At 35.3% G+C, this 18,772-nt stretch overlaps 1 protein-coding gene across 2 annotated transcripts in view; it reads left to right on the top strand.

The window, feature by feature from the left end:
- LNPK (lunapark, ER junction formation factor) overlaps positions 1–14,900 on the top strand; it is a 103,696-nt gene extending 88,796 nt beyond the window's left edge. The window contains exons 11-14 of one of the 2 annotated variants that reach the window (XM_005675935.3): positions 998–1,068; positions 1,839–2,009; positions 3,558–3,640; positions 12,612–12,725. In XM_005675935.3, coding sequence (XP_005675992.1) covers positions 998–1,068; positions 1,839–2,009; positions 3,558–3,640; positions 12,612–12,620 — 334 coding nt within the window. In that variant the 3' untranslated portion in view covers positions 12,621–12,725. Of the gene's footprint in view, positions 1–997; positions 1,069–1,838; positions 2,010–3,557; positions 3,641–12,611 lie in introns of both variants that reach the window. The other variant, XM_005675934.3, reaches the window with a different exon arrangement.

Raw genomic sequence — 18,772 nt, 5'->3', positions numbered from 1 at the left:
TTGCTATAACATTATTTTTAGAGAATTGGAATCATTTTGTTGAATCTTTTGAATTTGAAGTTTGTAAATAGTGAAAAGTTGGTAGGTTATAAGAAATGGAGTTCTATAGATATGAGTACTAGATGTAATGATAGTGATAATTTTAATAGTGAGGACAGCTTCCTGTATTTGACACTTGGAGTTCCAAAATGCTTCTCCAGTTATTTTAATTGATCCTTATAATAACTCTAGGATTATAAGTATGATATGAGCAGAGCAATTGTCATTGTATAGACTTTTAAATAATTCTTAGGATATTTTAAGAATAGATATTTGACAAGGTTATTGGTTAATATTATTGTCTAAATAAAGAGACTAGAATTTAATATTAATGTGAAAAATTATATGTTCTTCAAAACAGATAGAATGTTGTTTGATAGGGCCAGGTATTTATTAAGTATTTACTCAGAGAACACAAAGGGTATATAAATAGAAAATGTGGAAGATGTTTAGGTGTAACTGGGATAGCTAAGAAATCATGATATACAGAAATTAACCTTTGGACTGGGCTAAACAAAATTAAATTCATTTCTTTACTACAAGACTTCACAGAGGTTTTAATGATACTCATTTGTGAATCTCTAAGAGGCTTCATCTTTTCCACTCTTTATCTGACCACAGACTTGGGGTCTATCATCCCCAGGAATATGTGTTAGGAAACATTAAAATTTAAGTGTTCTGTTATCAAATACATTTCTGCTTACTAAGAAAATTTTATTTGACTGTTTCTTAGTTTATTTTTAATTTGATATATAATATTGTAAAATAATTGAAATTTTGACTGTTGTCATAAAGAGTGTTGTTTATTGTTTATGAAGTAATATCTATTATGGCACATCTAGCTACATTAAATGCTGTGTAATCTAACTGTGTACTTTAGCTGTGATGGCTAAAGTAGCTTCTCCTGCTTGTTTTGTCTGCATTTGTAACTAATCTGTTTATTTTCCTTTTGCTGTAGGTATGCCCTTATATGTCAGCAGTGTTTTTCTCACAATGGCATGGCTTTGAAAGAAGAATTTGAGTACATTGGTAAGAATTATTTGGCAGTTAGATTTTAAATATTTTACTCTTAAATGTTTCATTCTGTGCCAATTGCCATGTAATGCCATTTTGTTTTAGGTGTTGCTCTGTATATGTTGTTTAGGCATATTATAGAACACACAGCAAAGCAGAAAAGACAGCTCACGTTTTTTCTTCATACAATGTACAACTTCTAGGCTAGCTGTTCTTAAACTTTCACTGTGCATCAGAATTAACCTGAAGAGCTTTTAAACATTGTGATGCCCAGGTTCCACCTACAAATAATCTGCTTTAGTTGATCTGAGGTGGGGCCCAGGCATCAGCATTTTTTTTAAAGTTCTTCAGAGTATTTTCATGTGCAGCTACTATTTAAAAATATTGAACTAAATTAATCATGCTTCTCAAATATATATAACATGCAACATTTTGGGGGGCAGATGAGTAAAGTTCTGGCTTTTAAGATACCTCATGGTCCTAGAAGTGTAATTTCTATAATACATTTAGATCATTATTATTGTTTTGCCCTTAGTTAACCTGCTATGTAACTTATTATCTTTTCTGCTTTAAATTGATATTATAATTCTAATAATAATTTAAAAATATGCTTTAAAATAAACTTTGGTTCGAACACCTGCCATAATATTATTAAAACCATGTGTAATTTCACAAGGAATAAATGGCTTTTGAAATATTCTTTGTAAAAATAACCTTGAGGGTTGCTTGATTAGTCCTTAAAGTTTCTTTGGTTTATGGTATTTTTTTTTTTTAATTCTCTACAGCTTTTCGTTGTGCCTACTGTTTTTTCTTGAATCCTGCTAGAAAAACCAGACCCCAGGCTCCAAGACTTCCAGAATTTAGTTTTGAAAAGAGGCAGGCATTGGAAGGCTCAAGTACAGTTGGTTCCTTGCCCTCAGGAAATGTAATTTCATCAGAGAACCAGATCAATGAAGGTATGAATATGTTAATTAAAAAGTTTTGTCTCTTGATAGTGTTTGCTTTCAACAATAAAAGCATAATTGTTTTAGACAAGAATGGATCAGATTTTGCAGCATGTGTATATCAGGTATTGCTCTGATATTATGGCCTCCTATGCACTTGGTTTGATGTGTTTGAGCTTTAAAATATATATTGTGTTAAGCAGGGTCTAGAAATAGCTTGGTAAATATTATTTATGGAGTTATCTTTTTAATTAACTGTTGGGAGATTTAACTAGTAATAATTTCATGGAATTGTTTTTCAATTTATGTAAAATGAAGCAGATTTAAGATAATTATGAAGCCACTACTCATAAGGGTCAATTTCTTATAATAATTATAGTTAACACTGATAAATATAGGTTTGTGCCTTACCATTTCTATGACTAGAAGTTATTGGAAAACAGGAAGCTCTGAAGTTGAAAAGTCAGCCTTACATTCTTTGGATGACTATATTGACAGGACTGGTGTTCCTTTGAAACAGACAATTTATCAAGGTCCACAGAATTTAATATTGTTGATGAATGCCTTTGTTGTAAAGCAAACTTATTTTAAGGAAATGGAAGTTATTAGGATTCATTGAGTTTTAGAACTAATCTTTCAGTTCTGTTTTAGGAATTCCTAAGGAAGTTTCATGAAAAAATGGAAAAGATGAGATGGAATGTCTGACTATTAATTGCCAACTATTTCTTGTTATCAATATTGGGTGAGGAACTATTTGTTAAGCAGCTCTGAATTATGAAGATTGCTAAAGTTATGACACAGTCCCTGATATTTTGGTGCTTCACCCCGTACAGGAAAAAAAAATCCATATGGGAAGTTTTGTTCACATAGTTTAAGGTAGCAGTCAGTAGTCATTCTTTTGACTTCTAGAAGTTATCATTTACATATATTTGATTTCTTTATAAAATCACTGAGTAGTGGAAAAAGTGCTTTAACTGAGAAAAATACACAAGGCAGTGAATTTTCACATATCTGAAGTTTGGTATGAGAATTTGACTATGTTTGTTTTTTTTTTAACTTTGAAGAATGAACCTAAAATATGTGTGTTGACTTGGGCTTGGCTTTTGGCTTACTAACAAATATCAAAATGAATTTGAATACAGAGAGCCATGACAAGAGGCCTATGTACTTCAACGCTGAATCGTATTTGTCTTCTCCATGTCTGCAACATCAACTCCAAACACAATGTCAGACTTTTTTCTTTTGCTTAAGTCATGCTCTGAGCTGCATGCTGTTACATGCAAATCGTCTGCCTTGCCATTGCAGCCTCTTGGAACTGAAAATTAAAGAATTCCAACCTGAAGATGCCTAGAGGAAAAATTGGAGTCCCTGCCATGAGTAACTTTGCTTATGAAAGCTAAAGTGAATATTTGAAAGCCAATAGTTGGGACAAAAAAAGAAAAAACAGCCAACAAAATAGATATCTTGATAATGAGTCCCATGCTTTTATCTTCTGCTAAGGTCAAGATGCAAAGTTAGCAAACCACACCCAGCTATACCTTTCCTTCTCATCTAATCTAGGAGGAGCAATACCCCAGATGTCTCATTTTCTGTCAGAAACCTCCGGAATGAAGTCTAACTGGCTCAAACTCAACCCTAATAAGGTAACGTTAATAGGTGAAGACATTGAGGCAGGGTGTGATAGCTCCACAATGCTAGAAACTGAAGCAACAATTCCATTTGGTTAAGAGAGTCACTACACTAGTAACTTCATTCTTCTTTTTGGATTCATCAAAATGGCTATTATGAGCATCGTTTTACTTCTTTGGTTTGTCAGAAGACAAAATTTTTTCCAAGACTCCTGTCTCTCAACACTGTGATATATGGTTATCAATTTCAAGCTGGATTCCATTGGTAAATGGCGGGAAGTATTTCTGATGAAGAGATAAAGCTGCATTTATTTAAACACTGTGGCGTACCTTTATGATTAAATTGAACTGTGAAGTAAGGAGCATATCATCTCAATCACCTACTCCCTCTGTTGACAGCCAATGTGATGAAAGGCTTAGATTGCTGATTTCTACACATCTGTGTAGAATAATTACACAAAACTTAGGGTCTGAGAGAAAAACTTTCCTGTTTTAATTTTTATATATTTTTAAAAGTATTGAACCAGCTTCTTGAGATTGCATTACTGAATTTACAGATGGAACCAAAAGGTAACTTTCTTTCATCTTAATGTTTTTTCTAAGAATAGTTCATAACCGCTTATGTGAATCTAGAATTAATACAAGAAATCCTTTTTTCAATTTATGATGCAAGACTTTAAATTTTATCTTCATTCTACTGGAATATTTTGCATTTAGGATGAGGCATAAGGCTTTTGAAATTTTTGGACCACTCTTGGAACAACACATGAAACCTTGGAAAGTTTTCATCAAAGAAGGAGTGCTAGAAGAAAGAAATTCCTCCTGTTAACTGCTCACTTGAATTCCTAAAATTCTTTCTAAAACTATGTACACAGATGTTTTGGTAATAAACTATTAGAGAAAACAAAAAATTAAGATTGTCACTTTATTCTAAGAGCATACTAAATATGGTATGTCAAAGTAATGAGCTGGTTTTTAGTTTTTTTTTTGGTTTCTTTTATTGTGAAATGAATAGTGCAGTAAATGAGTGTCTGCTAAGCCATGTTAAAGTCAATTTATCAGTTTTTCTTCTTTTTTAAATGTGCTTTTCAAAATAATTGATTCATAGCATTCTTTTTGTTAGATATGGTAATAATTAGAGTACAAGGTTACTACACTATTAATATTCCAGTATAGTGATTTGGAGTTAGCATGTTTAAAAAACGTTAATATTGTTTTTGTTGTTCAGTTATATTTAGTTAGATCTTATGTAATTATTTTAGTAGAATATAACTTTTATTCACTGGAAATAACTTGCTAGTAATAAAACTCATGGCGTCTACTTAGTACTATCAAAAATAGCAAGTAAAATTTATATAAGGTGAAATTTATCTTGATAATCTGATTTTTGCTCTTCCCTTTCTTTTGTTTCAGCAATATACTATTACCATTAGGTTATGTTGAACTAGGGAAAGTTCTGTTTTTAGTTTTGCTTATTAGGTGCTTTAGGAAATTGTACTACTTGATAATGTAGATTTTATTGAATTCTATGTATCAGATCAGAAAAACTTATGTCTTTATTTTTAGCTATGTATAGCTTACTCAAGATGTAAACTTGCCTATATTATGTTTTTTTCATGCTTGTTTTAGATATAGAGATCTTTTAGCCGTTGGTTTCGTTTTCTGAAACACCTTCACCTAGCAGTTTTACATTATTGCTTAATAATGACATTCTCATGACTCATCTGATGGATTTGTTCACAAATGGTAAATAATTACACAACATTTTTATGTTTAAAATGAGCTATTTTCTCATAGGTGGTCATCATTTATTTGAATTTTATTCATTGAGCCAGTAAATTGCATTTTGTGATGAAATTTGTGTCTTTGGTCCTTGAATATAAGTTGGCTGTTTTTCTTAAGGCAGAAAAATCTTAAAAAAACTTCAAAATCTATGAGTTAAAGACAAATTGTCCATTTTAATTTAACAATTTCCTTTGGGTGAATTTTATAGTCTGTACATATAGTAGGTACTGATATGTTAGCAAGGCAAAATTTTTTTAAAGTTATTGTAAAAAGGAATAAGAAGAATCTAAATCACCGAAATATTAGGAGTTTTGGAATACATAATATAAATAGAATCATGTATTTTGCTGCAGAAATTATGTGTTTCTTTTGGACATGTATGAAATTCTTTTGTTAACTATTCTTTAATTTTATTGGAGAATTATCCTTTCAAGAGCTAGAATAAAAACCTAAAGGGACAGTGGTCTTCTTAAATGTTTTTGCATGTTTGTGGTTTATAGGTGAGGCAGTGGCAGTGTTCATTATACAGTTACATTCAGTTCTATGAGGTTGAGCTAACTAGCTGAATTGAAGCTTTACCCAAACAACCAGAAGCCAGTTGTGACAATTTGGTGGGAAAAGCTTTTCTCTCAAGAATATTGGGGTAGGAGAGTAGAAGGGGAAGGAGTCAGGTAAGGAACAAATCCCATGGATCATTTTTGTTTTATCACATTGTGATATATTGTTTTCTTGGCATTACAGATGTCAAAGGTGATTTTAAAAATTTTCCTACAGATGGAATTAGGTTATTCAGGTAACCTTGTATTAATTTTAGTCTTAAACTGGAGCTGCACAGGGGAGAGTAGACCTGTTTAATTAGTGTGAACATGAAATATGGTTTCTCTTTTGGTATTTTATGCCCAAATATTGACATCTACTGTAATGAATTTTATACCACCAAGCTATTATATATACACTAACAGCTTCACAGAAAAAATATACTGTTTTTATTAGAACAGGCAAATGATACTCTCCCACAGAAATAAAGTAAGTACTTTTGGAATATATTTAATAATCTTTTTATAAAGTTCAGTGGTTTAGTTATTAAACTGGTATGTAATTAAATGTCTGTTAATCTTGTGCATCTAGTTCACTTACAGCTTGTTGGGATGACTTCTCACAAAATGACACTGACATACATATATTGAATATCTATGTTGTTTAGACTAGCTGATATCTGCATTATAGGTATCATGACACGTACCAAATTTTTGTAGCATTAACTGCTATTAATATTACTTTTCTACAGATTAACCTGGCGGAAGAAAAGTAGTCATTAATACACTTTTTGTTCTCAAACCCTATTCATCATTTCACCATTTTTTAGTCTTCTGTATATTTTCTGAAATACAATATAGTATTGATGAGCAAGTTTTGTATATAATGCTACTTTCTTATTATGAAAATAATTGACTTTCATAGAATTCACATGGTATTTCTTATAATTCACCTCTATATACGTTAACAAAATTAAGTATTATAATTTTTCTCTTTTTATTAACTGCTTCTTTAAGATCCCAGAATTTTAAAATTTGCATTGTATTTGACTGGGGATGTGTCTGTTTAATTATATCACAAAGCTTTAATATGATAAATCATAAACTTTGATACCTCTCCTGTTTAATACTAAGTTAATCTGTCAAACAGATAACAGACTATGTGGGCCCATGTTCACTGAAGCATGCTTATTGATGAGTTGAGTCCTGAGTTCTGAGCTTTTTGTTTTTTCATTTCATGTAACTTTATTGGAGGGTTTACTAAATCATCAGTTCAGTTCAGTTCAGTTGCTCAGTTGTGTCCGACTCCTTGCCACCCCATGAATCGCAGCACGCCAGGCCTCCCTGTCCATCACCAACTCCTGGAGTTCACTCAGACTCACATCCATCGAGTCAGTGATGCCATCCAGCCATCTCATCCTCGGTCGTCCCTTTTTCCTCCTGCCCCCAATCCCTCCCAGCATCAGAGTCTTTTCCAATGAGTCAACTCATCTCATGAGGTGGCCAAAGTACTGGAGTTTCAGCTTTAGCATCATTCCTTCCAAAGAAATCCCAGGGTTGGTCTCCTTCAGAATGGACTGGTTGGATCTCCTTGCAATCCAAGGGACTCTCAAGAGTCTTCTCCAACCCCACAGTTCAAAAGCATCAATTCTTCGGCACTCAGCCTTCTTCACAGTCCAACTCTCACATCCATACATGACCACAGGAAAAACCATAGCCTTGACTAGATGGACCTTAGTCAGCAGAGTAATGTCTCTGCTTTTGAATATACTATCTAGGTTGGTCATAACTTTTCTTCCAAGGAGTAAGCATCTTTTAATTTCATGGCTGCAGTCACCATCTGCAGTGATTTTGGAGCCCCCAAAAATAAAGTCTGACACTGTTTCCACTGTTTCCCCATCTATTTCCCATGAAGTGATGGGACTGGATGCCATGATCTTCATTTTCTGAATGTTGAGCTTTAGGCCAACTTTTTCACTCTCCACTTTCACTTTCACTCACTTTCTTCAAGAGGCTTTTTAGTTCCTCTTCACTTTCTGCCATAAGGGTGGTGTCATCTGCATATCTGAGCTTCTTGATATTTCTCCTGGCAATCTTGATTCCAGCTTGTGTTTCTTCCCAGTCCAGCATTTTTCATGATGTACTCTGCATATAAGTTAAGTAAGCAGGGTGACAATATACAGCCTTGACGTACTCCTTTTCCTATTTGGAACCAGTCTGTTCTTCCATGTCCAGTTCTAACTGTTGCTTCCTGGCCTGCATACAGATTTCCCAAGAGGCAGGTCAGGTGGTCTGGTATTCTCATCTCTTTCAGAATTTTCCACAGTTTATTGTGATCCACACAGTCAAAGGCTTTGGCATAGTCAATAAGGCAGAAATAGATGTTTTTCTGAAACTCTCGTGCTTTTTCCATGATCAGCAGATGTTGGCAATTTGATCTCTGGTTCCTCTGTCTTTTCTAAAACCAGCTTGAACATCACGAAGTTCACGGTTCACATATTGCTGAAGCCTGCCTTGGAGGATTTTGAGCATTGCTTTACTAGCATGTAAGATGAGTGCATTTGTGCGGTAGTTTGAGCATTCTTTGGCATTGCCTTTCTTTGGGATTGGAATGAAAACTGACCTTTTCCAGTCCTGTGGCCACTGCTGAGTTTACCAAATTTGCTGGCATGTTGAGTGTAGCACTTTCACAGCATCATCTTTCAGGATTTGAAACAGCTCAACTGGAATTCCATCACCTCCACTAGCTTTGTTCGTAGTGATGCTTTCCAAGGCCTACTTGACTTCACATTCCAGGATGTCTGGCTCTAGATTAGTGATCACATCATCATGATTATCTGGATTGAGAAGATCTTTTTTGTACAGTTCATCTGTGTATTCTTGCCACCTCTTCTTAATATCTTCTGCTTCTGTTAGGTCCATACCATTTCTGTCCTTTATTGAACCCATCTTTGCATGAAATGTTCCCTTGGTATCTCTAATTTTCTTGAAGAGATCGCTAGTCTTTCCCATTCTGTTCTTTTCCTCTGTTTCTTTGCATTGATCGCTGAAGAAGGCTTTCTTATCTCTTCTTGCTATTCTCTGGAACCCTGCATTCAGATGCTTATATCTTTCCCTTTCTCCTTTGCTTTTCACCTCTCTTCTTTTCACAGCTATTTGTAAGGCCTCCCCAGACAGCCATTTTGCTTTTTTGCATTTCTTTTCCATGGGGATGGTCTTGATCCCTGTCTCCTGTACAGTGTCACGAACCTCATTCCATAGTTCATCAGGCACTCTATCTATCAGATCTAGGCCCTTAAATCTATTTCTCACTTCCACTGTATAATCATAAGGGATTTGATTGAGGTCATACCTGAATGGTCTAGCGGTTTTCCCTACTTTCTTCAATTTGAATCTGAATTTGGTAGTAAGGAGTTCATGATCTGAGCCACAGTTAGCTCCTGGATTTGTTTTTGCTGACTGTATAGATCTTCTCCATCTTTGGCTGCAAAGAATATAATCAGTCTGATTTTGGTGTTGAGCATCTGGTGCTGTCCTTGTGTAGAGTCTTCTCTTGTTGGAAGAGAAGTGTTTGCTATGACCAGTGCATTTTCTTGGCAAAACTCTATTAGTTTTTGCCCTGCTTCATTCCGCATTCCACGCCAAATTTGCCTGTTATTCCAGGTGTTTCTTGACTTCCTACTTTTGCATTCCAGTCCCCTATAATGAAAAGGACATCTTTTTTGGGTGTTAGTTCTAAAAGGTCTTGTAGGTCTTCATAAAACCGTTCACTTCAGCTTCTTCAGTGTTACTGGTTGGGGCATAGACTTGGATAACTGTGATATTGAATGGTTTCCCTTGGAGACGAACAGAGATCATTCTGTCGTTTTTGAGATTGCATCCAAGTACTGCATTTTGGACTCTTTTGTTGACCATGATGGCTACTCCATTTCTTCTGAGGGATTCCTGCCCACAGTAGTAGATATAATGGTCATCTGAGTTAAATTAATCCATTCCAGTCCATTTTAGTTTGCTGATTTCTAGAATGTCGATGTTCACCCTTGCCACCTCTTATTTGACCACTTCCAATTTGCCTTGATTCATGGACCTGACATTCCAGGTTCCTATGCAATATTGCTCTTTACAGCATCGGACCTTGCTTCTATCACCAGTCACATCCACAGCTGGGTATTGTTTTTGCTTTGGCTTCATCCCATCATTCTTTCTGGAGTTATTTCTCCACTAATCACCAGTAGTATATTGGGTACTTACTGACCTAGGGAGTTCCTCTTTCAGTATCCTATCATTTTGCCTTTTCATACTGTTCATGGGGTTCTCAAGGCAAGTATACTGAAGTGGTTTGCCATTCCCTTCTCATAACCACTTGTAAAATTCTTGGCAAGTAAGTATTACTCTATGGCCAGAGAGTTGTAGAAGACAGTGACTCTTAAAATTCTCCCTGGATAAATTCTGTAAAGGTAGAATTACAAATGGTTTTTGACGTCCCTTGTGGCTCAGCTGGTAAAGAATCCACCTGTAATGCAGGAGACTTGGGTTCAATCCCTGGGTTGGGAAGATCCCCTGGAGAAGGGAAGGGCTTTCCACTCCAGTATTCTGGCCTGGAAAATTCCATGGACTATATAGTCCACAGGGTCGCAAAGAGTTGGACATGACTGAGTGACTTTCATTTATTGACTCCTGAAGTTTTCCACTGAAGAGTTTGCTTGCCCTTGTATCAGAAATGGTCTGTACATGTCCATAGAGTTTCATTTCACTCTCTGCTTTTCCTTTGACCACTGGATATAACACAACTTCGTATAACACGACTCGACCTCCTGCTTTTCAACTTTGGATTTTTGTAAGATTCCAAGTGGTGCACAGTGCCATTTTATGTTCCTTTTACAATAAAAATAGCATTTTTGTGACATGTGAACATTCCTCATCTTTTTTGTGAGCATATGAAATTTTCATACAGTAAACCTCATTAACTTGGATATCCCTAGCTATGCAATTTTTGCTCTTTGTTCTATATATAAAAAGAAAGAGATTGTAATTAATTCCATAAACTAGAGTCAAAAAATCTGTTTAAAAATAAGTTAAAAATTTATTTTCAACTCCACATAGAGTATGTGATATAATTTGTATTTATTAAAAGTGATAAAACCATGAATTTATAAAACCTCCATGTCAACATGTGTGCATATTTTCTTTAAAAAGTATTAATTTTGTTATCAAAATGCTGGCATTTTTTATATGCTAAGTTGCTTTGGTTGTGTCCAACTCTTTGTGTCTCTATGGACTATAGCCCACCTGACTCCTCTGTCCATGGGATTCTCCAGCAAGAATACTGGAGTGGGTTACTATTCTACAAGGAACAAATCTAGAACTTTTTACTAGTGTAAACTGGCCTGTCCTCCAGATTTTTGAATCAATAGCATTTGTAATATAAGAGATCATCTGTGAGGGTATGAAAATCTCCGTATTTGCTTTGCTGATGTAGTTTAACCATATTTGTCCTAGCAGTAATATTAGTTGCTATTTATTACAGAAACAAAACAAAGAAACACCTCAAACTTAGGTGTTTATCTTAAATTTGGAAATTGAGTGGCCCAAAACTCTGCTCCTGTCACTTCCTTCCCTTTCCTATTCTTTAAACTTTGAAGAATTAAAGTTATTATTATTAAATTATTATTAAGAGATATGAGTTTAATGAAACTCAAATGAGAGTTTGAAAGACGTAAACTTTCAGGTTAGGAACCAATGCCCTTACTTGGCCTCTGCTAATGGAGACAGAGGCAAAAGACTCTTCCCTTTGGCTCCCTAGCATTCAAGGTATGTAGCATATTCTGACCCAGAGGTTTAAATCCCAAGAACTTGTCTTGCACAGGGATGACGGAAGACTTGTCTTGACTTTGGAAAAGGTGGATCCAGACCCCCACAGTCATGGATAATAGAGATGTAAATCAGTGTGGGAAATCACACCACCTATACACACATACGCACCCTACAAAAGTACACATTTATACATCGGTCACAGTGTTGCCTGGACGCAAGAGAGACTAGTTCCTTCAGGAAACATAATCTGGGAGTTAGTGCATTTGCTGTTTTTGCTGGGCTGTTGTCTTATAATATATAATTCTATTGGAATTTTTATATATTCAGACATTCAGCTTTCAAATCCATCTTTAGGAAAGTTCTTAAGTATTATGAAAGTTCATTTATTTTGTGAACAATGGGACTTTAGGTAAAATTATGTTTATGGGTATGTTTCCCCCAAATTGTTTTTTCCTTCATTCATACCATTTCATATATAGTATGCTATAGGGATAGGCTTCCAAAGTGGCTCAGTGTAAAGAATCTGCCTGCCAATGCAGGAGACATTGGTTTGATCCCCATGTTGGGAATATGCCCTGGAGAAGGGCATGGCAACCCACTCCAGTATTCTTGCTTGGAAGATCCCGTGAACAGAAGAGCCTGGTGATCTACAGTGCATGGGATCACAAAAGAGTCAACATGACTTAGCGACTGAGTATGCGTGCATGAAGTACTTAAGTACATTAAAAAGATATATTTTAAGGATAATGTTAGACTATTCTTCTGTTTCTTAGTTTCTTTGCACGTGCTTATCTTATTTAGTAGTTATTAACATTGGCTATTCCTAAAGTTTTTACTCTTTATCTTTTCAGAATCTTTAGAAGAACAAGATGTTCTAGATAATAGTACAGAACAGACAGATGACAAAATACCAGATACAGAGCAGACAGACCCAGTGACTGAACAAGCATCTGGCATAGAGGAACCAGAGGAGAAACAAGAAGAGACCGAGAATGAAGAAACCTCAATGAGTGAAGACAAGTCCACAGTTCCCAGAGCTGATGCTGTTCCTAATCCTGAACTAAGTGGAGAATCTTTGACAATGTAGTAAATGCTTCCATGTGCCTTCAACTGGATATTTGTAGTCTTGCTGATGTCAGTTATTGCTTTTTAAGGTAGTGCTTTCTTTTTTTTCGCCCCCTCAAAGACATGCTTGGTATCATTTGAATTTCAGATTGCCTAGCTATTTCAATATGTCAAAGTTATGTCTACTGGGTATTAAAATTAAAAGCAAATGGTGTCAGTAAAGTAAAATCCTTTTGAATGTACAGAAACCCACAATGTTTAGACAACGTTTAGGTATTTTTTTCTGTTCTAAAAGTAAACAAATATAACAGAAGTTTTGTTTTCTACTTGTGACCTGTAAATACATTTGGCATAGGAAGAACCTTGGTTAGGAATAAGTTCTAATAGCGTTTGTTTTAAGGAATGAAAGTCAATTAAGATTTTTAATACTTCATTATTAAAATGGATAGAATTTTAACTCTTGTGATATTTGCCGGGGGTAAAATATCTATTTAGGCATTTACATCAAGAGGTATGAAAGTTATTACAGTAACAATATAGGCATTTGTGTGAATTCTTACAGTTGAACAGTCAAGTGCAGTGTTACTTTTGATGTCTCTTATTTTGCAGCTGGGCCAGAGGTACCTGATGTATATAATTAGCTTATGTTTACATATTAACATATAGGAAATATCTCTGCACTTGACTGTACTTGAATTTTGAACATTATTTATATTTGTAAAATAATACTGATATTATAAATGAATTTTGTGCTCTTATGTGTATTTTGTTAAGGAAAATAAAGATGATCTGGCAGCAATTTCTTTTTGTTAAATATCTAGACTACTTCAGACAATATCTTGGTAGATGACTTAGGTACCTGAAAAGTCTTAGTAGGAAGAGCTCACAATTCAGTAAATCTGTAAATTATGCTGAGACAGAATTATGATCCTTTTATTCAAATTTGTTACCTTTCAAGTTCAGAGAATTAGTGACATTTAGAGTTTCTAATCAGAGGTTAGATTTTTCTGATTCAGGAAAACCTTAGGCCATTTGTAGTTTTTAATTTTGAGAGACATAGTTTTGTGAGAATAGGCAGTTAATTACTAGTAGTTCATTGGATTTAATATGTGTATTAAAGACTAACTGGCAATTTTTTTGACCCAGAATAATAATTATTGTTGTTATCTTTTCTATCTTCTTTTTATCTATTACTAAGAAAAAACTATCAAGTTATGCCAAAGGAAGGAATATACAGGAATGGTGTATATGGCAAGTATTTCTAAGTTATATATGGTTTGTTAAAAATTAAATAAAATACCATATGTTATTTAAAAATTCACCTTTATGATTTAATATCTTATATCTGATAGGTTTTTTAAAGGAACACAAATATGTTAATAGTCTGAGAGTTTTCAAGATTACAAGATTGGGCTTGAATTCTAGCTCTGCAGTCTTGGGCAAGTCACCTGACCTCACTGAGGTCATGTTTTTTCATCTTTAAAATTGGAAGAATGCCTACTTTTTGGAGTATGAGGACAATAAAAAGTAATTTATGTAGTGGGCCTAGCTGACTGTCTGATAGTAGATATTTATACTTTTGATATCTTTGTGAAATGTGGAAGGGCTCTGAATTCTTCTTGCAGATAAGGAAATGAAAAAAAATATGAAATATAATTTGGCCGATCAGAATCAAGCCAAAGTTTTCTGATAGGTTTTCTTTATCATATACATGTATATAAATGCATAGATTAAGGCAATAGGAACCTGAAACTGTGGAATATAATAATACTATAGAATATAGTCTTTTTTTCTTTTTTGATGAAGCTGATCAGTTTTTTTGGTGTGTGTGTTATTGGCCCATAACACTTGAGTAACACTTTGCTCAGTCTTCTTGTTATAAAACATTCAAATTCTGAAAAATGAGTAATCTCAGAGAAATATAATTTAGTGATAGAATTAAGTAGATATCAGAAGTATCTATGGAAGAAGGTTAAAATAGGTAAATTAATATAATGGGTAACATGCTGTAATCATGTAGTACCTATTAAAATTAAAAAGTTTCTTCTGATAATAAACAATTAATGGTTGAAGAATGGTATAATGTCCTATTTCTGATTATTAAGACTAGTATAAATGAGGAGAAGCAAACTAATCAGTGCTGTGAGCTAGAGTAACCTTCACTTCCCTACTTACTAATGCTCAACAGGTCATCATCTAAACTTCTCACTATGCCCTTAGCATAATCTACAAACATGTCTGGCTTTTCTCTCCATCTCTCTTCTACCATTATGCTGTAGTCTTAGGGTGTCTTTTCAATCCTCTAACTAAGCTAAACCCTTTCCCACGTTAGGTCTCAGTTTAAATGTTCTTTCCTCAAGAGAGATGCCCTCCCAAGGTCCATATCTAAAGCTGGTCTCTGCCTTTTACTTCATCCTGTCACTTTTTCTGTTATAATCTGTGAGTATTTTATCTGTGTATTAGTTTACTGTATTTCTTCAAGACTTAAGAGTCTTTGTGTGCAAGGTTCTGTCTTATTTACCTTTGTATCTCCAGAGCCTGGTACAATGTTTGACACATTTATTATTTATTATGTGAATGAATAACTTTGTTGCTAAATTCAGCAAAAACTCAGTTCTTACCTTATTCCATTGACACTCTTGGGTGCTCCCTTTAGTTTGAAACACTTTTTTCTCATTTGGCTTTTGCGTTCTCACACTATTGTTCTCTTATTCTTCTGCCCCTTTTCTCTCAGTGTCCTTTGCAGGTTTCTCTTCCTCTGCCCATCATTTACATGTTGATGTTTCACCTTTCTACCTTGTCAGCATTTCTTCACTCTGTGTATTCTCTCTTTAAAGGCTCTCATCAACCCCCATGGACTTAATTACCATCTATCTCTCTCATTCTCACATCTTCAGCCTTGATCTCTTTCCTTCACTTGTAGAGTGATAGATACACCTGCCTACTGGAATGAATGTCTCTCCCAATCAGTTTATTAAAAAGTGAACACTATTTTCTCCTTTAAAACCTTCAAAAAGTTTCTATGTTTCAGTTTAATTTCTGTGTTTCTCATCTTATCAAATAGTGCTACTATGCAGGCTAGAAACTAGAGTTTGTGCACTCATTCCTTTCCCCTTTTTCCTGTACCTTAACTGTCAATTTCTGTTTCCTAAGCATCTTTCAGTTATATTCTCATTTCTCCATCCCATTAATGTTACATTAATGATAGTAAACATTTGCATTCTTACTATGTACCAAGCAACATGCTAACTGTTGTATGAGTATTATTTGTTCCTTGGCAACAACCCTATGAGGATTTTTTCCTCTGGGTTATAAATAGGAAAACATGTTATAGAGAGTAAGCCACTGGATAAGTGAAAAATCTGCGATTGGAATGCAGGCAAATGACTTCAGGTGGCTCCGACCGTAAAGAATCTGTCTGCAATGCAGGAAACCCAGGTTCAATCCTTGGGTCAGGAAAATTCCCTCGAGAAGAGAATGGCTACCCAGTATTCTTGTCTGGAGAATTCCATGGATGGAGCAGCCTTGTGGGCTACAGTCCATGGGGTTGCAAGAGTCAGACACAACTGAGCAACTAACACATACACACACATATGACTTTAGAAGTCTTACTTCTTATTACTGTTGTACTACCTTCTAATTCAGGCCTCCTTCATCTCAAAACTGTTTAGCAGGTTTCCTTGTTTCCAGTCTTGTCCATGGCTATCTATTCTGTCTACTTCAGCCTGAAAGAGTTTTCATAACTGGAAAACAAATGGTGTTGTACCATTGCTTAAACCCTCACTGTTCTTAGGATGAGGTCCAAAGTTACCCATACGGCTTACAAAGCCCATGTAACTTTGCTCCTAGTTTCTTCTGGCATTTCTCACTGCAACTGCTGCCACTGTTCCTCTGCCCCTGTACGTGCACACTTTTAGTACAGCTATACAGTTTTCTCTGTTTGCAAATGCAGTGTTTTTTCCTAATCCCCTGGTCTCCTGGTGCTCTTCCTCTGCCTGGGATACCTTCCCACTTGCACAGACAGGAGGACAATCAGTTGTTGGATTCAAGTGAAATAGTTCCAGTCAGAATCCAAGTTTAGAAATCTTGCTAATTATTAAGCTTTGCTCTTTATTCTTGTACTTGGTCTTTCTCATTACCAGGCAAGAATACAGGAGTGGGTGGCCATTCCCTTCTCTGGGGGATCTTCCAAAACCAGGGATCAAATCTGGGTCTCCGGCATCACAGGCATATCCTTTACTGTCTGCGCCACTGGGGAAGCCCAATGCATTGGACACACAGTCACTATTGTTTGCTGAACATAACTGAATCTGAAGAGCTATCATTTCATGTAGTCAGGGAGAGGTTCTAATTATATAATGATTTTCATTAAACATTGTATGCTAGGTGCTGGAAATACTAAATGTCTTACATGAAGTCATGGGGAGAGTTAGCGCCTAAGCAAGTCAGAACTCGAATCTCAGCTCTTAATGTAGGATGCTTTATATTAAACCACTGTTTTTATACTGCCAATCATTATTGGTGTTAGAGTTTATGTATTTAAAATATGTAACATGTTTATTTCTATTTCCAGCTGATAGTAACTACTTAACTATCTTAAAACTTCTTATTTTTTCCTTTATATTACCTTATAGTATTACTCTACAATAATGCCTGTTGGATTGTGCTCAAATCAGTTAGTGGAAGGGTCAAAGAATGAGGATAATTTGTGGAATTATAGCAGTTTTGAGACAATTATGGATACAGATCTGCTTTAGAAAATTGAAAGAAAATAATGTGGTGTCATTATCTAGTATAACATCAACTCATTGTAAGAATTATAGAAGAGATTTACATATAGTTTATGAACTCTTAGAGCTATTAAAATAATACAAGTGTTTACGTGAAGACAGACCAAGCTAGAGATGATTGTGAATTGATCTGCCAAATCTTACCGTTTGTAATTTGACTTGTTTTAGAACTATTAAAGACCTAAATATATTGACTCTACCAAATTAGTATATTGTCACCCTGGTTATTTAACTTATATGCAGAGTATGTCGTGAAACGCTGGGCTAGATGAAGCACAGGCTGGAGTCAAGATTGCCAGAAGAAATACCAATAACCTCAAATTTGCAGATGACACCACCCTCATGGTAGAAAGCAAAGAGAAACTAAAGAGCCTCTTGATGAAAGTGAAAGAGGAGAGTGAAAAAGCTGGCTTCAAACTCAACATTCAAAAAATAGATCATGGCATCTGATCCTGTCACTTCACGGCAAATAGAGGGGAAAAAATGGAAACTGACAGACTTCATTTTCTTGGGCTCCCAAATCCCTGCAGGTGGTGACTGCAGCCATGAAATTAAAAGACACTTGCTCCTTGGAAGAAAAGCTATGGCCAATCTAGATAGCATATTAAAAAGCAGAGACATTACTTTGGGAACAAAGGTCCATCTGGTCAAAGCTCTGGTTTTTCCAGTAGTCATGTATGGATGGGAGAGTTGGACTATAAAGAAGGAAGGCTGAGTGCCAGAGAGTTGATTTTTTTTGAACTGTGGTGGAGAAAACTCTTGAGAGTCCGTTGGACTGCAAGGAGATGGAACCAGTAAATTCTAAAGGAAATCATTCCTGAATATTCATTGGAAGGACTGATGGTGAAGCTGAAACTCCAATACTTTGGCCACCTGATGCAAAGAGCCGCCTCATTGGAAAAGATCCGGATGCTGAGAAAGATTGAAGGCAGGAAGAGAAGGCGATGACAGAGGATGAGATGATTGCATGGCATCACCGACTCGATGGACATGAGTTTGAGCAAGCTCTGGGAGATAATGAAAGACAGGGAAGCCTGGTGTGCTGCAGTCCATGGGTTTGCAGAAAGTTGGACACAACAGAGTGACTGAACACCACCACCAAATTAGTAAAGCAATAAAACAGAGTTTTTGTTGTTAACTGCAAACAATAAACTAGT

The sequence above is a fragment of the Capra hircus genome, chromosome 2, assembly GCF_001704415.2.
Source record: "Capra hircus breed San Clemente chromosome 2, ASM170441v1, whole genome shotgun sequence".
NCBI classification, from domain to species: Eukaryota; Metazoa; Chordata; class Mammalia; order Artiodactyla; family Bovidae; genus Capra; species Capra hircus.
The sequence above is the reverse complement of the archived record's forward strand: the minus strand, read 5'-3'. Positions and strand labels throughout refer to the sequence as shown.